This window comes from Phyllobates terribilis, unplaced genomic scaffold (assembly GCF_046119375.1).
Source record: "Phyllobates terribilis strain yellow unplaced genomic scaffold, ASM4611937v1 Scaffold_3__8_contigs__length_932513732, whole genome shotgun sequence".
Classification (NCBI taxonomy): Eukaryota; Metazoa; Chordata; class Amphibia; order Anura; family Dendrobatidae; genus Phyllobates; species Phyllobates terribilis.
The window spans coordinates 202594830-202618883 of record NW_027362763.1 but is presented as its reverse complement, the minus strand read 5'-3'; the positions used below and the strand labels follow the sequence as shown (position 1 = coordinate 202618883).

General features: G+C 41.8%; 1 protein-coding gene across 6 annotated transcripts in view; it reads left to right on the top strand.

Annotated features, from left to right (window-relative positions):
* Positions 1–19827, top strand: part of GIGYF2 (GRB10 interacting GYF protein 2) — a 150922-nt gene extending 131095 nt beyond the window's left edge. For 4 of the 6 annotated variants that reach the window (XM_073674501.1, XM_073674499.1, XM_073674497.1 and 1 more), the window contains 7 exons: positions 4802–4918; positions 8419–8646; positions 11912–12108; positions 12295–12449; positions 17079–17248; positions 17535–17661; positions 18913–19827. In XM_073674501.1, coding sequence (XP_073530602.1) covers positions 4802–4918; positions 8419–8646; positions 11912–12108; positions 12295–12449; positions 17079–17248; positions 17535–17661; positions 18913–18980 — 1062 coding nt within the window. In that variant the 3' untranslated portion in view covers positions 18981–19827. The remainder of the gene's footprint in view (positions 1–4801; positions 4919–8418; positions 8647–11911; positions 12109–12294; positions 12450–17078; positions 17249–17534; positions 17662–18912) is intronic. The other 2 variants (XM_073674502.1, XM_073674500.1) reach the window with 1 other exon arrangement.
* Positions 19828–24054: the final 4227 nt, after the last annotated feature.

Sequence of the window (24054 nt, the reverse complement as noted above, 5' to 3'; positions counted from 1 at the left end):
AGTCTATAAAGATGGTCTTCCTTTGAAGCCCTTACAAGTGCATATTATACCTGATGAAGGCCGTTGCTGGCAGCAACGCGTTGATTGTTCTTAGAAAAAAATTCGAATAAATCTGATATTGAGAAAAATAATTCATTTTTAATCATCCTTATCCTCCGGAAGCGCCGTAGAAGGGAAACCTCTCCACTACACTACCCAACATGCAAGCCTTATACCAGGGCTGAAATAGTTCCCGCATTTGTGCTGCAGACCGGAGGATTGCAAAGAGCTGATCTATTATACGGATCATTTGAGTGAAAACACAAGACCTCTAAAGGGTGAGTGCAAAAAAACAAATATTGTTGTGGCAAATGCACATATTCATCTACACTTTGACTCTGCGCCCCTTGTCTCCCCATTTTATCCCTCTTTTTACTACCGTGGATTTACTGAGATAGACTTTTGTGTTTTCATTGGCTGTAAGCCATAATTCTCAACATTAACAGAAATAAACACTTGAAATAGATCACACTGTTTGTAATGACTCTATATAATATGAGTTTCACTTTTTGTATTGAAGAACTGAAATAAATTAACTTTTTGATGATATTCTAATTTAGTAAAAAGCACTTGTACAGTGAAGGAAATAATTATTTGATCCCTTGCTGTTTTTGTAATTTTGCCCACTCACAAAGGCATGAACAGTCTATAATTTTAACACTAGGACTACTGGACTCGTGACCCCGCCTAGAACTACTGAAAGGAGTCATTTTGACTCCTTGCTTGTTTTCGTTTATTTTTAGAGTTTCATTTGTGGTTATTTATTAATAATTATATTTTTTGTAATGTATTATTATTGTGAGATCCAACAGTAATGCGTTTTTTTTCTGCTTTTCTTATTTTTCTACAGAAAATAACAATAATTATAATAGACGTTTTTCAAACATTTTTTTTTATTCAAGTGCACACATATAAACAACAACTGAAGAACAAAAAGCAGAGAAAATGTAGGTGGAGGAGCATAAAAATGAAAATATGGCGCAGAATTCACCTTCTAAACATTTGGTGTTTCGCATTTTAGGCATTGCCTTTGATTTATGGCAGTACATTGCCCACACAAAGACTTACCACAAGTCTTACAATTTCCGACAGATCTATTTTTCTTGCACTTTTCTTTGATCTGGCAAAATTTTGTTTGAACCATCACTTCTGAGCATGTAGAAACTTGGGACGTGGAACCCTTTTCACTATCTGTGACATAAGGACCACTCAACTCTCTCACAAGCGTTTGCAAAAATGCCTTGCGTGACATTTTTTGGTGGGTAATCTCCTTGAATATTATCCATGCATTTATACCCGCAAAGTCTAAGGCATTTTCAAATGCATGAACAGGCCATCTCCTTGTGCATGTTCGTGTGGTATATTTTCGTGCCATCTGATCCACTACATCTACTCCATATTTTGTTTCAATGTAAAACTTTACCGTTTCTGGAGTTTTTTTAGCGGAATCAGACGCAACAACAACATCTGGATGGACGGAACTCAAAATGACAACATTTTTGTTGGGCTTTCCTTGATATACTGTAAGTGTAAAATTGTCTTCATTTCTAAACACTTTAGTGTTGTACAATTCCTCTTTCATGGATTTTATTTCTTTAGGCACTTCTCGCCTTATCTTGTTCAGTGTTCCCACGATGGTTGTTCCTTTGCTTTTTAGCTGTTTAGCTAATTTTACTGAAGTAAAATAATTATCGGTTATAACATTGCGACCTTTTTTCAAAAACGGGTCCAATAACTTCATTACCACATGGTCAGCTAAACGGTCCTCAGCACGGCGTGTGTCATCTTTGCCTAGATAAGGGAAGCCATTTGCCAGATATTTGCTCCTCTTATCAACAGCTAGCCAATATTTGTGGCCATATTTATCTGGTTTGGAAGGCATGTACTGCGTGAATGGACACCTAGTTTTGCTTGGGAAAAGTTGCTCATCCACCATTATGTATGGGCCAGGTTTGTAACACGCAATACAATTTTCAATAAACCTGTCCCACACAGTAGAAAATAGAGCAAACTTGTCCGTTTGCAGTCTCTCCGATCGAGCAGATTTCTCATCAAATCTGAGAAACCTCATAATTTCAACAAAGCGGTCCCTAGACATTGTCGCTTTGCAAAACGGTATTCCCCAGTCATTACACCAAATACTGCTAATCGAGTGACGGTTCGTGCCAGATATTCCACGAGCATAGAATATCGCAATGAATGCATCTAGCTCCTCATCAGATAGAGTTTGTTCAGCATTACACAGTAATACAAGCAGGTAAAACACAAGGAAAATGTGAAAAGTTGACATGTAAATTGAACTACATCTATATGAACATCAGGGTAAATAAGACAGAGTGAAAAAATTATGCACAAAACTTTATAGCAACATTTAGTGACAAAAGGACCTCAAAATATAGTAGGGAGTCAAAATGACTCCCTTCAGTAGTTCTTGGTAAATTTTGAAAAAAACGCTCAAATTTTTCACCAAAATTATTTATTCTCACAAAATCTTTTTTCACATCATATTTGAGGAAAAGTCACCGAGTTTCAAGCCGGAATTCTGAAAAATGTAGTCACAGAAGAGAAATAAAAAACGAAAGGAGTCAAAATGACTCCATCAGTAGTTCTAGTGTTAAGGCTAGGTTAATTTTAACATTGAGAGATAGAATATCCCCCCAAAAAATCTAGAAAATCACATTGTATAAATTAGATAAATTTATTTGCATTTTGCAGTGAGAAATAAATATTTGATCCCTCTGGCAAACAACACTTAATACTTGGTGGCAAAACCCTTGTTGCAAGCACAGCAGTCAGACGTTTTTTGTAGTTGATGATAAGGTTTGCGCACATGTCAGGAGGAATTTTGGTCCACTCCTCTTTGCAGATCATCTCTAAATCATTCAGATTTGAGGCTGTCGCTTGGCAACTCGGAGCTTCAACTCCCTCCATAAGTTTTCTATGGGATTAAGGTCTAGAGACTGGCTAGGCCACTCCATGACCTTAATGTGCTTCTTTTTGAGCCACTCCTTTGTTGCCTTGGCTGTGTGTTTTGGGTCATTGTCTTGCTGGAAGACCCCACCACGACCCATTTTTAATGTCCTGGAGGAGGGAAACAGGTTGTCACTCAGGATTTTACGGTACATGGCTCCATCCATTCTCCCATTGATGCGTTGAAGTAGTCCTGTGCCCTTAGCAGATAAACACCCCCAAAACATAATGTTTCCACCTCTATGCTTGACAGTGGGGACGGTGTTCTTTGGGTCATAGGCTGCATTTCTCTTCCTCCAAACACAGCGAGTTGAGTTAATGCCAAAGAGCTCAATTTTTGTCTCATCTGACCACAGCACCTTCTCCCAATAACTCACAGAATCATCCAGGTGTTCATTGGCAAACTTCAGACGGGCCTGCACATGTGCCTTCTTGAGCAGGGGGACCTTGCGGGCACTGCAGGATTTTAAACCTTTAAGGCGGAATGTGTTACCAATGGTTCTCTAGGTAACTGTGGTCCCAGCTGCCTTGAGATCATTAACAAGTTCCCCCCGTGTAGTTTTAAGCTGATCACTCACCTTTCTCATGATCAAGGATACCCCACGAGGTGAGATTTTGCATGGTGCCCCAGATCGATGTCGATTGCCAGTCATTTTGTATTTCTTCCATTTTCTTACTGTTGCACCAACAGTTGTCTCCTTCTCACCCAGCGTCTTACTTATGGTTTTGTAGCCCATTCCAGCTTTGTTCAGGTCTATGATCTTGTCCCTGACATCCTTAGAAAGTTCTTTGGTCCTTCCCATGTTGTAGAGGTTAGAGTCTGACTGATTAATTGAGTCTGTAGACAGGAGTCTTTTCTACAGGTGACTATGTAAGACAGCTGTCTTTAATGCAGGTATTGAGTTAATTAGGAGCGTCTAATTGGTCTGTAGGAGCCAGAACTCATAATGGTTTGTAGGGGATGAAATACTTATTTCTCACTGCAAAATGCAAATAAATTTATCTATTTTATACAATGTGATTTTCTTGATTTTTTTTTTTGGATATTCTATCTCTCAATGTTAAAATTAACCTACCCTTACTTATAGACTGTTCATGTCTTTGTCAGTGGGCAAACTTACAAAAACAGCAAGGGATCAAATAATTATTTCTTTCGCTGTATATACACATACACACACAAACCCACACATACATATATACATAATATACATATATAGTATATTTATATAATCTCAATAAAATGTAATTCAATATAATGGTGAATATGAAAAACACACATCTATCTATCATATATATCTATATAGATATATATATTAATATTATATGAAAAACATAAGGTTAAGATGACCAGGTATAGTTAATATTGACCTAAATAAAAAATATTTAGCTAAATGAGGATCAATAAAGTGCAGTAGTGCATGGTTGACAATAAAGAATGTAATTGCCAAAAGGTGTAATTGACCTGAGTTAGATATACTGTATCTAGCGAAGTGCAGGTATATGTAGGTAACAGTAGGTGTCCTATATAGTCAATAAAGTGCATAGGTGCAAATGAAACCTTTGGCTCTGGTGAACGGAGAGGCATAGTCTGCTGTGGTGGTCTGTCAGTAAGAAAGAAGGAAACCCCAAGTCATTATAACGGGTTCGAAATCGGTGCAATGCTTTAGGATTGCTCACAAAACGATGTGACCAGTTGATAAGATTGGTAAGTGAGTCATGTAGAAATACTGCTCGTATTATTATCTGTGAAGTTTTTTAGATTGCAGAGTAATGCATGTTATTTCTGTTACAGTTACCGTCTTCCTCCACATGGGGGCAGCAGGTGAATTCAGGAGTTTCTCCTTCGACGTTGTCTTTGGCGGAGATACAGAAGCTTGAGGAGGAGCGAGAGAGACAGAACCAAGAAGAGGTGCGTGTTCTGTTGTGTGTAGACCCACCCTAGTACTTGTATAGCTCTCTAATACAACTTACTGATTTCAATAAAGGGAAATATTTGACAGAGTAAGAACCCGATAAAGACCTAATAATTAAAAAGAAAATATAGTTTTTTTTAAACTAAATAGCAGCATAAAAGAAATCCTTGACTTTTTCCCAGTCGGACCCAATCTGCATTTTGGAAATATGATAGGGAAAAAAAACATGCAGCGTGAAGGAGCAATATGGAGAAACCTAGTGGTGCAGAGGAGGAGGTGTGAAGGAAGGGGGTCTGGAACTGGCAGCATAATAATAATACTATGTGTATAGTGTGTGTATACCTGTATGTAGTTAGTGATGTGTGTGACACCTGTGCAGCACACATGCAATGTTTCACTGACGTGTGGATGATGCATGAGTAATGTGTATGCTACGTGTCTAATGTGTGAGTGAAGTATGCAGATGGGTGAGGGGTACAGCAGTAGAGAATACCTTTTGTTTGTGATCATACCGGTTGGATAAATTAGAAATGTAAGTTTAAATCTGCTGCCCCTTTTGATGTTAAATGTTATGCCCCCCTCATATGAAGCATCCTGGGCTCTCTGCTCTGAACCCTCCACTGCCCCTTTCACCTTCTCTGGATGGACAGCTGTATCGGACACCTGGATGGACACTACAACCATCATTCTGGAGATTACCCTTGTGTAGTCTGCAGGGTGATATTGTGCCTGTGTAGATGTGGCATCTAACTATGTGGTCACTGTATGGTAGCACAGTCTATCTGTGCTCGTTGCTTAGACTGCAGATGTGGATAGTAATCTATCAGGAGCACTCGCTTAAAATCTCTTTGCTTTAGAGCTTATAAGTTCTGCTTTGATGGTGGCCGGATCACTGGACCCGACAGCTTCAGTTCCCCTGTGCTCTGGCAATGCTGCCGCCTCTTGCAGTATGGGAGAGAGCACAGTTTGGACCAGCAGCACAACTATGCCACTAGTGTGAACTGTCAATCATCAGCATAAGACAATGCCTTTAAAGACATGGTGAAGGGTGAGACCAAGTGAATCAAAATTTGCTGAAGCATGCACTTTGCTCTTCCATTTTTCTGAATATTTTCTGCAGTGATATTGTTTGTGAGCCTGAGCTGCTCATCAGTCCCAGTCATGGCCTAAACCTGTGATTATCAATGGTGGCCTATTGATTTTGTTACTATTATCTATAAGATCTAATCCTTCCTCTGAGGACCAGAAGAGAGCACCACACGCTTTCACTCCAGTGGAGGATAATGAACTACACTGTATAAGCAGTTTATATATATATAAAATGTATAAATTTAATGTAATATAAATTTATTCTTTGTTTCTCTCAATAAATGTATTTGAAGAGTTTTGCCAGGTTTTTATTTTTTTCAGCACTGACTCTCCTGGGTCTCACTTATCATTATGTCATGCAATCCCTGTGCCCATTCAGTGGCCACCTCATTCTCCCCTCCTTCTTACAAATCAGTCATCCGGAGGAAGTGGGAGAGCAGGCACAGCTCTGACTCCCTCAGGATGTCAGGGGAGAGTGGCTGCAGAGATTGCTTGACATAATGTGATGTGAGCACTGGGAGAGCCAGTCTTGACACTGTTGAAACGGCACCTTAGGTGAGTATAGCAGCTAGTGTTCTTTTATGAGGGAGGAACATGCTGATTGATAAGGGGTTGTCCAAGTAGTGGACAGTTTTTTTAAAGGAAGGTTTATCTCATCATTCTAAATTTGTAAAAGTACAAAGTGTTTGTAAAAGGAAGTAACTGCAATTTACCATTTTATTAAACATCTTCCCCTTTCTCAGTGCTGGCCAGTTTTCTAGGTAAGGAGCACATCGCTTGCGAGGTCTTTGCGATAGTTCATCAAGATCCAGCCATGTTCATTGCACCTGCGCTCCTCCAATGCTGCAGAGGCAAAGCTTCCTCTGCTTTCAACTTTGGACGCGCGCAAATCAGGATGAGCACGGCATCCGGGTCACCAGGCATCAGCAAGATGGGTAGATCGTGCTCAGTGCACAATCTACCTAGCTTGTGTGTGCAGGGGCTGACAGCCTGCACAGCATAGGGGATAATGCTTCATCCTTCTGTTGTGCAAGCGATCAGCCTGCAAAAAATGAGTCCCATAGTGGGACAAAGTGTAAAAGGTTTTTTTTTTTTTTTAAAAAAAGTCTCAAAGTGGAAAAAAAAAAAAAAATTGTAAAAATATATATTTTTTAAAAATGAACAAATAATCAAAAAAAAAACCAAAACAACAAAAATACACATATTTGGTATTGCCGCATCCGTAATGACCTGACCTATAAAACTATCACACTAGTTAACCCTTTAGTGAACACTGTAAAAAATGATGCTTTATCATCGTACCACCAAACAAAAAATGGAAAAAACGCGATCAAAAAGACGAATGTAAATAAAAATGGCCTGAAAACGTCATCTTGTCCTGCAAAAAACAAGCCGCAATACGGCTCCATCAGCTGAAAAATAAAAAAGTTATAACTCTCGGAATAAAGCAATGGAAAAAAAAAAATTTTTTTCTATAAAACAGTTTTTATTGTGTAAAAGCGCCAAAACATAAAAAACTATATGAATGTGGTACCGCTGTAAACGTACTGACCCTAAGAATAAAGCTGCCTTATAAATTTTATGACATGTAGAACGGCATAAAAAAAAGCAAAAAACAATTCCTGAATTGTTGGTTTTTGTTTATTCTGCCACCCAAAAATCGGAATAGAAAGCGATCAAAAAATGTCACGTGGCTGAAAATGGTACCAATAAAAACGTCCACTTGTCCCGCAAAAAATATGCCATCACATGACTCTGTCGGCTGAAATATGGAAAATTATAGCTCTCAAAATATGGCGATGCAACAACTAGTCTTTTTTTTTAGTGTATGACAGCTGTCAATCATAAAAACCGATATGAATCTGGCTGATATCGCACCGACCCGAAGAATAAAGTCGTCTAATCACTTATACCACATGAGGAAAGGCGTAAAAAATAAACTCTAGGGTTAGGGTTGGGCTAGAATTGGAAAATTGGCCTAGTCATTAATGTGCAAACCACCCTCGGAGGTAAAGGGGTTAATGGGCTGTGTGTTAGTTAAAATAAAGCTTTGTGTCTCAGGCCTCCTAGTCAACTGCTCTGTATAACACAACTGAGTAGTAACTTTCTGCCTATGCACAGTGTACACAGAAAGCTGTCAATCAGTGGTGTGGGTTGGGTTACACAGAACTCTGCATGCAAACTCTGCTAGATCCGCAGCAGAGAAAACAGTGATTGTATCAAAGTAACAGCAAGCAGACCAGCAAGTGAGACATCTCTGGAATCAGGGTCTATGTCCCTTCATCATACTGCTCACAGGTTACATAGTAAAAACCTGCTGGCAGGTGGCCTTTAAGTGTATTATACATGAAATATCTAATAAGCCAGTTATAGAGTAATGTTACAGTTTTCCTTTTATATAACACAGCAAAGGCGACTACAGCAAGAGCTGAAGTCTATGCAACAGCAGCAGCAACAGCAGCAGAAGACTCCTGGTTGGGGCAATGTAGTCAAGCCAACCATCAACACCAAATCTCTCCTTGAGATTCAACAGGAAGAGGCCAGACAAATGCAAAAATTGCAACAGCAGCAGCAACAGGCTGGTCGCAGCAGGCCTGAAAATGTTCCAATTCCTGCACCTGCACCTCCTCCAATTGTAAGTACTGCCGGATTGTAATTTGCTAAATGCAGTTATTAGGGGGCACCTGACTTTCCAATCCCTACACACTTGTGTGAGCCGCACCTTTGTATAGGCAAGTAATTATTCTTTATAATTGTTATAATGCCAAAGTTATTAGTGTTTAGCGTGAATATTTTTTTTATGTGCATTTTCACACTCTGCATTATTCATCTTTCTCTGCTCCAGGAACTCCTCTCTGCTGCTGCTCCATCCTTTAACAGGCTGCAGAGGTGAAGTCGCAACTATAGTGCTGCAGCCAATCAGTGAGCTCAGCAGTGATGATGTAGACTTCTGAGCACAGTGATTGGCTGCAGCCGTCACTTCAACTGTAGTCACAACTTCACCACTGCAGCCCGTCAACAAAGACCGGAGCAGTGTCTGAGAAGAGTCCCTAAAGCAGGGGTCTCAAACTCGGCTGGGTATATGGGCCGCACATGGAAAAAATTTGAATTTGGGGGGCCGCATTCTTTGTTCAATGTGACATTTTTAGTGATACCATTTTTTTTGTATACACCTTTTGAACATTTTTTCCGTGTTTATTTTTTTATGGCTTGGGTCGTTATGGATGTGGCGATAATAAACGTGCACTTTTTTGTGTTTACTTTAGTTTACATATAAAACAGCATTTTTAGTGCCCAATATTTTTTCATGCTTTATTTTATTTTTTATTTTTTTTACAATTTTATTTCCCCCAATTGGCCACATACAGTAATATTGTCTTACAATTAGCATCATATAGTAATAATGGAAAACATCTTGTAGTAATGTTCCCCATCCAAGTCCCCATCTTGTACTAATGTGCCCCATCCAGGTCCCCATCCTGTGGCTATGTGCCCCATCCAGGTCCCCATCCTGTGGCAACGTTCCCCATCCTGGCGCCCATCTTGTACTAATGTGCCTCATCCAGGTCCCCATCTTGGGGCTCTGTGCCCCATCCAGGTCCCCATCCTGTGGCTCTGTGCCCCATCCAGGTCCCCATCTTGTGGCTCTGTGCCCCATCCAGGTCCCCATCCTGTGGCTATGTGCCCCATCCAGGTCCCCATCCTGTGGCAACGTTCCCCATCCTGGCGCCCATCTTGTACTAATGTGCCTCATCCAGGTCCCCATCTTGTGGCTATGTGCCCCATCCAGGTCCCCATCTTGTGGCTATGTGCCCCATCCAGGTCCCCATCTTGTGGCTATGTGCCCCATCCAGGTCCCCATCTTGTGGCTCTGTGCCCCATCCAGGTCCCCTCTTGTGGCTATGTGCCCCCTGTGCTGTTCTTCACACACATAAAATAGAAAAAAAAAAAGATGATTCTCACCTGTCCTCCGTTCCCTCGGCGGCCTTCCTGCAGATGTGGCCCGCAGGCACCACAGAGTCCGACCCCTTGACGATCCCGACCTGGTCCAGGAGGAGCCGCCGACAGCAGCGCTGCATTGCCGCACAGAGACTGTCTCCCAGCACAGCATTTTCAATGTCAGCCGCCGGCCAATCAGAGGCCAGCAGCTGACATCTGCATATGGCAATGACGTCATACTCGCTGCGCCGACACGCAGATATCAGCTGCTGGCCTCTGATTGGTCAGCGGCTGGCATTGGAAATGCAGTGCTGGGAAACAGTCTCTGTGCGGCAATTCAGCGCTGCTGTCAGCGGCTCCTCCTGGACCAGGTCGGGATCGTCAAGGGGTCTGTGCCTGCGGGCCGCATAAAGCAGCCTCAGGGGCCGCATGCGGCCCGCGGGCCGCGTGTTTGAGACCCCTGCCCTAAAGCAAGGGAAGAAGGTGAATGATGCAGGGTTTGATACTTTAATGTAGCATAAGTCAGGGTGTATAAAACACATATATCTGGAAAAACTCTTTAAGGATTTGCTAATTCATTGTCCAATAATAAGAGTCGGGAGCGTACTAAAATAATACCTCTTGAATCATCCTCCACTTCAGTGGTCACCTCCATCACTGAAGATGAATACATTGTAAATGGCAGCAGATTCCACTTTTTAGTAAATAAAAAAGGTATAGCAACACAAGTGGCAGCCCAATGTACGATATATGTTATGATTTATTCAATGTATGTGTTGGGGGAGGGGGGATTCCTGTAGTTAGGATCTGTTCTACATAGGCCTCAGTTCATCATTTGTTTTTGTTTTTTTTTTTAAAGTTGCACATGATGTTGCTTAATTTTTGGTAAATTCAGGGTAAATTCAAAATGCCTTTTCTTCCACTTTTTCTTTTCCACCTTTTTAGTGTAAAATGTTGCACATCCCTTTGAATAAACTTTTGCATGTTGTGCCAAAAAAAAAAAAGGGGGGGGCTCATTTAGAGGTCAGTCAGCAGTGTTTTTGGTCAGTCTATCAGTGTTTTACTGTCAGTTTCATCGATTTTTCTCAGATGAGAAAAAAACACAAAAACTGATGGCTTTTTCTCCAGCTTCTCCTATCAAACAGTCTGTGAAATCCCGACAATACACGGATGGCTTCCAGGTGCTGTCTCATTTTTTTTTTTCACAGAATCATAGACTGACATTAATAAAAGTTTGATCCGACACAGTCTGAGCAAAAAAATCGGATGTGTAAAATAGCTCCGACTGTCATAGGTACGAGTGCTGTCTGTGAAAATCATGGATAAAACTTGCACGAGAAAAACGGACGTCTAAATGAGCCTTTAGGCTGCGTACCCACTATACGTTTTTCAATCGTTTTTTTATGTGGAATTTCCGCAACAGAAACGCTTTAAAAACGCTTGGTAATCCGTGCCCCATGATCCCCAATGAAAATCCACATATTCCGTGCCCACGCTGCAGACTTTCAGTGTGGAAAAATCCGCAGCATGTCCATTATTTGTGCGCTTCCGCATGCGGATTTGACTACTTAATGCATTTGAAAAACGCAAGTCAAATCCACATGTAAAAACGCGTGTAAAATCCGCAAGCGTTTTTACTGCCAAGGACATGCAGAAACGCTGCTGAAATTTTCTGCATCATGGGCACATAGCCTCAGACAGATTTTGAACACTACTAGGGTATTGGAGTATAATATCGCTTAAATGTTCGCCTCAAATAATTAGGCTAAAACATCTGAACAAAACCACACACATAATGTTGAAAAAAATATAGACAAAACCTAGTAAAGCAAATATAAAAAATGCGCAAATTAAGCCACCATTTTTACTCCATAGAATAAGCAGATAAACAATGATGAATAAGCCGCATCGTTGTTTTTTTGCTCTTTTAAAGTTACTATTTTTTTCTTTCTCTCTTTAAGCTGAACACGTGCAATAGCAGCTCTGGAAACTCCGTATGGGGCAACTTGAACAACAATCTGAGCCCTCAGTGGTCGTCGGACTCTGTAAGTAGCATCTGGAGTAGCCCAGAAAACAAGACATGTAGTGGATTCTGGGACGATGCTGTCAAAGTGGTTGCACCCCGAAATGCTGCCAATAAGAACAAGAGCAATGCTAGGTAAATATTTTACGATCTTCTGCTTTTCAAATTTAGTGAGTGCTATCTAAGGAGAGTTCCCCATGTTGTGCAAGTGATATTTCTGCTCTCTCTTCTTTTTATTTGTAAATCTAGGTAATCAATCACCAGCAAATGTATAATGTAGTTATAGTAGAAATCACAGGACTATTTCTCTTTATTCCCCAGCAAATCATCGGGGTTGAATAGCCGGCAGAGTAAGAAAGTTGAGCAAGAAGAGAAGCTTGTTAGACTATTTCAAGGAGCAACAAAGTGTGCCGACAGCTTCACCCAGTGGTGTGAGCAGACGCTGCATGCCCTCAACACTGCCCATAGCCTGGATGGTAAGGAAAGGGCGCTGCTAAAGTGCTCACGAACGCTGCAGATATACATGCAGTTTTACATTCAGATGTTTAGAACTTTTTTGAGCCAAAGCAAAAGTGGATTCAACCAGAATAGGAAATATTATGAAAGAACTTGTGCATTTTTTGGGACAAAGAACATCAGACTACTTGTATGTTTCCGGCTTGTTGTTTTTTTTTTTTTTTTTTAATTTCATGTAAATCCCCTACTTACTTACCTTTTGGCTTATGCATTGGGTAGAAATTAACTTGGTCCATGGTTCTGTTCAGAAATTTAATTTGTTCCATTTTGGGAACAGATAAATGGAAAAAGTGTCCAGTTGCATCAGTTACACGAAAGAAAGCAGAGGGGTCCCATTGCTTATTATGTGTCCTTTTTGTATCCGTTTTTTTTTTTTTTTGCAAAATAACTTCTGTAATAAAAATGGACACCAAACCGACCCCATAATAATGTTGCCCCTCTGCTTCTTTTTGCATAAATTGATGCAACGGATCCATTACTTAGTATGTCTCTAAAGCGGAACAAACAATGTCAGAACGGACGTGTGAACAGAGGCAACCTCTTCTCACTCAGCACATAAAAACCTGAATCAAATAGTAGCAACTTGTTTATTTTACACAAGCTCGACATAGCTCGCTGTAACTCCCTGGCGTTTATTTCTCTTCTGGACTCCAGTTTAAAGGGGTTGTCCACAATTTTTATATTGATAACCTGTCCTTAGGGATAAATCATGAATATAAAGCTATATTCACACATCTGTTTTTCTCACCTCCTTGCTTTCTGCTTTTAATACAACCAGCACACTGACCCATAGTTTAATGCAACCATTTACACATTTATTTTTTTTTAACATTCTTATGATTTCTCCCCTAAACAGTTCAAGTCCTATTCTGATCTGTTTTTATGCATCAGTCTCCGCCATTGAAGTCTAAGCAGATTTGTCAGAAAAGGGAGAAAAATTGGAAAACGTTAATTTTACATAAGTTCTCCATGTGTTTTTCCTGTTTTTTAACCCCATCCCAACATGGGGATTTTCAGTTTTTTTGTGTTTTCGTTTTTCCTCTTTTTCTTCCAAAAGCCATAACTTTTTTTTATTTTTCTGTTGACTTGGCCTTATGAGAGCTTGTTTTTTTTTGTTCTTTGCTGGACAAGCTTCAGTTTTGAATGATACCATTCCATTTACCATTAAGCATACTGGAAAACCAGGGGGAGAAAAGTACGAAAACGGTGAACGTGTGCAAAAAATACAATTCCACAGCTATTTTTTGGGTTATTTTACAGTGTTCATTATGTGGTGAAAATGACTTTGTAATATGATTTTACAGGCCGGCACAATTACGATAGTCATTCAAAAAATTTTTTTTTGCTTTTTTTTTTTTTTTTTTTGTCATTACGTTTTACTTTGTTATTCTCATTAGAGGACCTGAACCTGCAATCTCATCTGATCTCCTCTACTGTATATTGCAAAACCACAGTATATACACTGCTCAAAAAAATAAAGGGAACACTCAAATAACACATCCTAGATCTGAATGAATGAAATATTCTCATTGAATACTTTGTTCTGTACAAAGTTGAATGTGCTGACAACAAAATCACACAAAAATCATCAATGGAAATCAAATTTATTAACCAATGGAGGCCTGGATTTGGAGTCACCCCCAAAATTAAAGTGGAAAAAACACACTACAGGCTGATCCAACTTTTATGTAATGTCCTTAAAACAAGTAAAAATGAGGCTCAGTATTGTGTGTGGCCTCCACGCGCCTGTATGACCTCCCTACAACGCCTGGGCATGCTCCTGATGAGGTTGCGGATGGTCTCCTGTGGGATCTCCTCCCAGACCTGGACTAAAGCATCCGACAACTCCTGGACAGTCTGTGGTGCAACGTGACATTGGTGGATAGAGCGAGACATGATGTCCCAGATGTGCGGATTCAGTTCTGGGGAACGGGCGGCCAGTCCATAGCTTCAATGCCTTCATCTTGCAGGAACTGCTGACACACTCCAGCCACATGAGGTCTGGCATTGTCCTGCATTAGGAGGAACCTAGGGCAAACTGCACCAGCATATGGTCTCACAAGGGGTCTGAGGATCTCATCTCGGTACCTAATGGCAGGCAGGCTACCTCTGGCGAGCACATGGAGGGCTGTGCGGCCCTCCACAGAAATGCCACCCCTCACCATTACTGACCCACTGCCAAACCGGTCATGCTGAAGGATGTTGCAGGCAGCAGATCGCTCTCCACGGTGTCTCCAGACTCTGTCACGTTGGTCACATGTGCTCAGTGTGAACCTGCTTTCATCTGTGAAGAGCACAGGGCGCCAGTGGTGACTTTGCCAATCCTCGTGTTCTGTGGCAAATGCCAAGCGCCCTGCACGGTGTTGGGCTGTGAGCACAACTCCACCCTCAGGGAGTCGGTTTCTAACCGTTTGTGCAGACACATGAACATTTGTGGCCTGCTGGAGGTCATTTTGCAGGGCTCTGGCAGTGCTCCTCCTGTTCCTCCTTGCACAAAGGCGGAGGTAGCGGTCCTGCTGCTGGGTTGTTGCCCTCCTACGGCCCCCTTCACGTCTCCTGGTGTACTGGCCTGTCTCCTGGTAGTGCCTCCAGCCTCTGGACACTACGCTGACAGACACCGCAAACCTTCTTGCCATAGCTCGCATTGATGTGCCATCCTGGATGAGTCGCACTACCTGAGCAACTTCTGTGGGTTGTAGAGTCTTTCTCATGCTACCACGAGTGTGAAAGCACAACCAACATTCAAAAGTGACCAAAATATCAGCCAGAAAGCATTGGTACTGAGATGTGGTCTGTGGTCCGCACCTGCAGAACCACTCCTTTTTTGAGGGTGTCTTGATAATTTCCATCTATTGTCTATTCCATTTGCACAACAGCATGTGAAATTGATTGTCAATCAGTGTTTCTTCCTAAGTGGACAGTTTGATTTCACAAAAGTTTGATTTACTTGGAATTATATTCTGTTGTTTAAGTGTTCCCTTTATTTTTTTGAGCAGTGTAGTAAACCTCTTAGTATTCTTAGGCTGGGCTTCATAGGAGACTGTCATGACAGGCACCAGGGTATTCATCAACCCATCAGCTTCACAAGATCACATTGTGGGAGGACGGATGATGGGCGTGTGGAACAACGCACCCATGTGCCACATGCTGTAATTGCCACTATCAGAGATTGTAACTTAACCCACTGCTGTTCGAGGCAGATGATGGCTAGATAACACAGTCATCATCTGTCGGGAATGGGGTGGGCTCAGCTCCTGAGCCTGTTTGAAAGACAGTGGCCTGACACATGATGTACCAAGATGTTGGGAAGGGTTTATCTGATCCATTGCCAAGAGTCAATGCAGAGAAAAGTTCAGACAGTCTGTGTACGTCCTTCAGTTTTTAAAAGCAAAAAAAAATTATCGAAAGTGGATGTAAAATGGATGACACATGGGAGGAAAGCAGCCTGTTTTTAATCGATATACAGACGGAAATGTAGGTGTGAATGCATTAGATTGCTCAAGTGTCCAGCACATGGCAGCCACACTGATCAGCTGTTATCGCCTCTGTTGGTGGCCAGGTGTACACATTGCACAGGGTGGACTAACACCGCTCCGTCACCCTGTTTGGTGGCCACAGCTGATTTGCAGCACTCGGCAGCTGCCACTAAGCAGTGAACGAAGCTGTGCTATTCTGTGCAATGTGTACATCTGGCCACCGCTAGAGGTCATAACGACTGATCTTGGGGAGGTCAATGGTCAGACCCCCACCAATCTTACATTGATGATTGATTCTGTGGATAGGGCATCAATATAATAGTAATGCACAACCCCTCTAGCACTGAAACTGTGTCAAAGTAAAACATTAAAATAAAGCGCAAAATTATGTTTGTGGCTACAAGTTTTTTCACCCAGGTTGATGCTTAAATGCAGAAAACCTACCTGGGCTCGGGCTACACTAAACTCCAATACATTTTTTTATTGCTCACTAGAAAAAAATAACAATGTAAGTTGAAGATGTCCAGTATTTATACTTGTCAGTTATTTATGTATTATTGCACATATCTTCACTTGTTCTCCAGAACTTGATAGACGCCAGATAACATTCAGTGATCCATAAATGGCCTGATTAGGTGTATCGATAGTTAGCCCTGTACATTCAGGACGTTTTATTGCATCCTTGGTAGTGGAAGGGCAAAACAGAAAGGATGGTCTGAGGGTGTTCTATGTTGCTGACATAACCTTACAGCAAGCCGCTTTATGCTATTTTTTTTATATTCTTATGTCTTTTTTTTTTATACTATCTTTAGTCTGTTTATATTGGTTTTTAGACACTGGTGCTTAAATGGGTTTTCCAGACTCTAGACAAATCTTTTGTTCTGTTGAGAGAAGTGGAAAAGAATCTAGTTGGCACCTGACCGCAAGTCTGCAAATTACATACCTGCACATCCACTTGCACTGAGAATACAGGGGAATCGTGACAGTGTACACATCGCACACTGTCACACCTTAGTGATCTGAAGTCACAGTGTCTGTAGACAATTGGCGAGAGCTCAGAAAACCCTTTTCATGCTGCATTTATAGTGATAAAGCATCTTCTTCTTGGTGCAGTGCCCACATTTGTGTCCTTCCTGCGTGAAGTGGAATCTCCTTATGAAGTCCATGATTATGTCCGAGCATATCTTGGGGACACCCCTGAAGCTAAAGATTTCTCCAAGCAATTTTTGGAGCATCGAAATAAGCAAAAAACTGTTCAGCAGAAACCTCAGCAGGTAACACATGTAAGTAATTGATGGTCGGTGAAGAGTTCAGTGGTGAGGCCACACATTGAGATCTTATTGTGAATGAGCTGCCATTATCTTATTTAGTGTCTTTATACGAAGGATGCTTAGACCTGACCCCGTTATACCCTAATTACACTACTAGACATGACATATCGGGGCCTCCACCACTGCACGTATTATAGGTGTGAGCTGTGCGCCGGTCTCATTTTCTGTATTTGATTCCCAGTTGGTGCTTTAGATGAAGACAATTATCTATAAAACCTGCTGATCTGTATTTTTCTAGGATTCAGGATGGGCGCTGTATCAGACAAGTCAGAGTAATTCACAACAGACAACACTAGAAACTGCACAAAGCGCTGGACGCAAGAAAAAGAAACAGAAGATGGTTCGGGCGGATCCAAGTCTGCTAGGTGGGGCTGTATACTGTCTTCTTACCATATATCTCTGTATACCCTCAGTATCGCACAAACCCTAGTAATCATTATGTCAAATCACAGGTTAAACCCGCACTTACATCCCCATCAGTCAGCGGAATGAAGGGGCAAAGCCTGCAACACCAGGCACCATGTATAAACAAGCTACTGTGCTGGGATAAATGACGTATGGGCCACAGTGCTCAGCCCCCTTTGTACTGCTGATCCATAGGACAAGCTGTTTGTGCTAGGCCCGTAGCCGTCATTACTGCTATTTGTTTCAATTCCTTTTTTTCTTTAAACCCTTTCTTTCTTTTTTCCCTTTTTCTTTTTCTCTCGTTCTTTCTCTCTCCCTCTTTTTCTCTTTCCCTCTTTTTTTTTCCCTCTTTTTCTCTTTCTCTCGCTTTTTTTCTTTCTCTTTTTCTCTCGTTCGTTTTCTCATTCTCTTTTTCTTTTTCACTTTTTTCTATTTCTCTATTTTTCTCTTTCTCTTTTTTTCTCTTTCTCTCTTTTTTTCTGTCGCTTTCTCTCTCGCCTTTTCTCTCTCGCCTTTTCTCTCTCGCCTTTTCTCTCTCGCTTTTTCTCTCTCTCGCTTTTTCTCTCTCTCGCTTTTTCTCTCTCTCGCTTTTTCTCTCTCTCGCTTTTTCTCTCTCTCGCTTTTTCTCTCTCGCTTTTTCTCTCTTTCGCTTTTTCTCTCTTTCGCTTTTTCTCTCTTTCGCTTTTTCTCTTTCGCTTTTTCTCTCTCTTTCACTTTCCCCAGAACACCGAACATGCTACGGACTTCCAGGAGAAGTCCATGTTTGGCATTTAGTACCGGATACTAACTGTGCGGTACGAACCGCAAACTTTTCAAGTTCGGGTTTGTTCATCTGTGATCAGCATATCAGCATCAGTCTGCCCCATATCTTGATCACTCTGTCAGACCATGTATCTGCTATGAACCATACGACATGGGCCGTGATCAATATCTGGGACAGACCGAAACGTTGAATCCTTTCTATTTCCACATGCTGGCTTATCATTAAAACTTTAATTGCATATTTAGTTGAGTCTTGGGGTATTTTGTACTATTGTTTGGAGGAACATCCACTTCTTCACAACATCATTGTCTTCTAGCTACGAAAGCCAACCAGAAATTTGATTGGACCAGGAATTTTGGCCACAATACGATCATGTGAATTAGCCCATACCAATATTCTCTTGCTCCTTCTCTTACATTGTTTTTTTATTCTGTGTTTTTCTTTTCAGGATTTTCTGTTAATGCTTCCTCTGAGAGGTTGAACATGGGAGAAATAGAGACTTTAGAAGATTACTGATTATTGTGGTGGGGTAGGGGTAACCCGTCCCCCTCCCCCTCCCCTACCTCGGCTTCAATGGGAGGGGGAAAGCCGAACATATGACTCCACCTACCCCCAGAACACACTCCCCGGTCCCTGCGGGGATCTTCACAGGGTGACCTCCCTCAGAGCATCAAGATGATTCAAGGACAACTACCCCCCTCTACTATCCTAGATATTCATGGACATGGTGGAGGGGGCACTCTGGGGGTTGGAGAGTGGGTCATGGGGTAATATTTTTTTGTTTTCCATCACAGTACTGTCCGGTCTCGTTTCAGAGGCTTGCACAGTCTGTTACCTTTTCCACCGTTATTAGGTGGAGAGAGGAGGCTTTTTGGTTGGACTTTGCACCTCCCCTCACTGCCATCTTGGGGTTCAGTTCTCTGGATTTCAGAGTAATGGCAACATAAGCATGTGGAGCTTTTGTAAGTGTGGACAGTGAATAGGGATCCTTTGCACTAACGGAGTGGTCACACTGCAGAGGTAATAATGGCTTCACTCTTCCATCTCGTGTCCACTTCCCAACACCTTATCACAAGTACCTTAAGTGAATTTTGTGTTTTTGCAGGTGGGAGCAGAGGTTCTTAAGACTACTCTAATGAAAGATATAGTCATCTTTAGTTTGCTGCAAAATATATCCACACTTTGGTGCTGTTGAGTTATTGCATAGCTGCTCCCCCTGCATTGTTCTATCCCCTGTGGATAGGAGGAAACGCACTTATGTTTACACGGCTCCTGGACCACTGTAAGGTTTTGCCCCAGTGTGCAGTGATTTGGGTTGATGCCAGGTCTGACCTTAATAAAGCGCTGGTTGTGTTATAACACATTTCTGATTTGGATGCCTTATTGCTTTGTGAACGTCAGGTGGATGCAGAGGAGCCTCACATGTCACTCATACGTCTGCTATAGTCTTCCTCCTTCATCTAAGAATTGCCAGGAGATGGACAATCAAGCAACTGGCAGCTGCCACCAAAAAGTGATCACAATCTCTAACTGATGAGGCCTCGCCGGGGGCCCTGTTTGGCTACGTAGAGCCGAGTCCTCCTGTTTCCTGCTAATGCTGAATGATGTGGAGTGTCCTATTAATGAAGACTGTTTGCCTTCTGCTGGAGGCCAGAAGATGCAGCTCAGGAGAGCAATTCTGCAGTGGTGGAAACAAAATTATAATATGGCCTTTTTCATTATATTGTTGGGGTCATTATATGAACAAATAGTCCCCGAGACAAAATTGTATTAAAGCCTAATTTATTTTACACCTTGTCACTGAAAAGTTGCTATTTATTTTCCTGTTCAGATTTCGGTGCGCTCTGTGAGCTCACTTAATGTCTTATCTAAGAAAAAGAAAGAATCAAGGGCTGAAACCTGATCGGGGTATACTTGGTAACACATTTCTTCATATACATAATACCAATGGGAAAATTAATTTCACGTTTGTTACAAACACTTAGCTGGGAAATGAACAGTACAGAAACGAGGAGGTTATTTTAGGAGAATCTTGAAATGTTCACTGGAAAGTTGAAATATCGACCCCCTTCAGAAATAATAAAACGGTTTGATTTGATGGTATTTTGCACATATGGAAGTATAATCTCATGTAATAGAAGGTTCTACAGTCCCATGCAAACAAATGAGGTAATGTTATACCATTTGTTTTACTTTATGGTTGGATATTTCACCATTTTCAAGATATCTACATTCTGTCTTGACCAAGTTGTTCTCACACAGCTGCATTTTGTAACTGTGTACGAGTTTAGGTACCAACCTTGAGTTCAGATCTTGAGAGACTTGTGTTAAGTTCTTATTCACATGACCATATAGCATCTGCATCTTTTTTTTTTTTCCTATGGCTGAAAATACAATCCTGACTGTGTGACTTGACACCTGAATGAACAAGATTATATATATTGCACATATATGTATGCATATATTATATATATATATGTGTGTGTGTGTATGTATGTAGACAGACATATACAGTCCCGCCCATGAACAAAAAAATTAGTCAAGTGAATCAGTTTTTTTGTCTAGAGCACTCGTGTTAAATACAAAAGAGCAAATGATAAACAATAATTTAGAACAAAAAAAAATGGGAGGGAATAATAGAAAAACCTAAAGCTTGTTGTGACACTGGTATTGGCACCCTTTACATTAATTTAGTATGGAAACACATTTTGACTCGCCTATGATTAATTGACGGTGCCAATTTGACATGAATTAGCCAATGAGTGATGACTTCAGTGTTTTAAAAAGCCGCATGGTAGGCCCTGTTCCTTTGTCACGATGGTGAAGACAAAGAAGCTGTCTGAGGACATCAGAACTGCTATTAGCAAACACAAGACAAAAGGTATAAGGTCATCTCCAAAGATCTTGATATCCCAGTTTCAATAGTGCAATGTTGTTAAGAAGTTTGCCAAGCATGGAACCGTCAAGAACCTCCCTGGATGTGGGGGAAAGCGGAAAATTGACCAGAGATGTCTTCGAAGGTTGATGCGAATGGTGGAAAAAACACCACGACAAAGATCTGAAGGCCAACCTGGAACAGTCTGGGGTCATGGTTTCAACAAGTACCATACGCCGAACACTAAACCAAGCAGAGCATTATGGGCGAAGGCCAAGGAAGAAACCATTGCTGAAAAAAAGACATAAAAATTAACAACTGATCTTTGCCAAAGAGTACCTTGACAAACCACAATCCTTCTGGGAAAATGTTCTGTTGACAGATTAAACAAAAATAGAGCTTTTCGGCAATACAAAGCAACAGTTTGTTTACAGACGGTGCAATGACACTTATAAGCAAAAGAACACCTTACCAAAAGTTAAGCATGGTGGAGTTACTCCATAATGCTGTGGGGTTGCTTTGCTGCGTCTGGTGCTGGAGGCATTGACCGGATCACAGGAATCATGAAATCAGAGAATTATCAAGAGATTTTAGAGCGAAATGTCCTACCTAGTGTAACAGTGTAAGAAAATTTTGTTTGAGTTGACCATCATGGGTCCTCCAGCAAGACAATGACCCAAACGTACACTGGAATGGTTGAAAAAGAAAAAATGGACTGTTTTAAAATGGCCACCAACGAGTCATGACCTCAATCCCATTGACAATCTTTGGGGTGAGCTGAATTCTGCCATTGGGATTAAGAACCCTGCAAACATTCAAGAACTTGAACTAACTGCAAAGGAAGAGTGGGAGAAAATTCCAGCTGAGAACTTAAAGCTTATAGATGGCTACAAGAAACGTTTGGGGGCTCTCATCAATGCCAAAGAGTGTGCAACCAAGTATTAATTAGGGGTGCCTTTATTGCTGCACATGCTGTTTATTCTGTTTCTTCTTGGAAATTGCAACATGGCAGCTGAAAAACAATCTTGTATTGTTGTATTACTTTGGACCAGTAATTAAATAATCCTGAGGATATAACTTTGGTACATTTTCCATTTATTTCTGAAGATATTGTACAGTCTATGGAAAAAAATGAAGGGGAGCCGATATTTGTGAGCAGCACTGTGTGTGTGTATATATATACATACATATACATATATTTTCTTGACTATGAAAATTGTACATTCACACTGAAGGCATCAAAACTATGAATTAACACATGTGGAATTATATACTTAACAAAAAAGTGTGAAACAACTGAAAATATGTCTTATATTCTAGGTTCTTCAAAGTAGCCACCTTTTGCTTTGATGACTGCTTTGCACACTCTTGGCATTCTCTTGATGAGCTTCAAGAGGTAGTCACCGGAAATGGTCTTTCAACAATCTTGAAGGAGTTCCCAGAGATGCTTAGCACTTGTTGGCCCCTTTGCCTTCACTCTGCGGTCCAGCTCACCCCAAACCATCTCGATTGGGTTTAGGTCTGGTGACTGTGGAGGCCAGGTCATCTAGCGTAGCACCCCATCACTCTCCTTGGTCAAATAGCCCTTACACAGCCTGGAGGTGTGTTTGGGGTCATTGTCCTGTTGAAAAATAAATGATGGTCCAACTAAACGCAAACCGGATGGAATAGCATGCCTCTGCAAGATGCTGTGGTAGCCATGCTGGTTCAGTATACCTTCAATTTTGAATAAATCCCCAACAGTGTCACCAGCAAAGCACCCCCACACCATCACACCTCCTCCTCCATGCTTCACGGTGGGAACCAGGCATGTAGAGTCCATCCGTTCACCTTTTCTGTGTTTCACAAAGACACGGTGGTTGGAACCAAAGATCTCAAATTTGGACTCATCAGACCAAAGCACAGATTTCCACTGGTCTAATGTCCATTTCTTGTGTTCTTTAGCCCAAACAAGTTTCTTCTGCTTGTTGCCTGTCCTTAGCAGTGGTTTCCTAGCAGCTATTTTACCATGAAGGCCTGCTGCACAAAGTCTCCTCTTAACAGTTGTTGAAGAGATGTGTCTGCTGCTAGAACTCTGTGTGGCATTGACCTTGTCTCTAATCTGAGCTGCTGTTAACCTGCGATTTCTGAGGCTGGTGACTCGGATAAACTTATCCTCAAAAGCAGAGGTGACTCTTGGTCTTCCTTTCCTGGGGCGGTCCTCATGTGAGCCAGTTGCTTTGTTGCGCTCGCGCCCGGACCTGGAGGGGCGTAACTAAGTATCAACCCGATCCGACCAAGGTCGCACGGCGGCTTAGTCGACTCCGTGAACCAAGGAGGAACCGAGCAGAGGGACCAGGTGCTACTCCAGGTCAGACCCCGGTCACAGTTGTTGACCCACACCGGGGAATGCAGGAACACGCAGGTTAGACTGGCATACAGGCAGGTGGGTATTGGCAGGCACGGCTGGTATGCAGACGGGTGGATACTGGTAAGCACGGCCGGTATGCATACAGGTGGGTACTGGCAAGTACGGCTGGTATGCAGACAGGTGGGCACTGGCAAGCACAGCTGGTATGCAGACAGGTGGGCACTGGCAAGCACAGCTGGTATGCAGACAGGTGGGCACTGGCAAGCACGGCTGGTATGCAGACAGGTGGGTACTGGCAAGCACGGCTGGAGTGCAGACAGGGAGGTACTAGCAGGTTGGAGCGCAGGCTGGATAGGGTCCAGTAC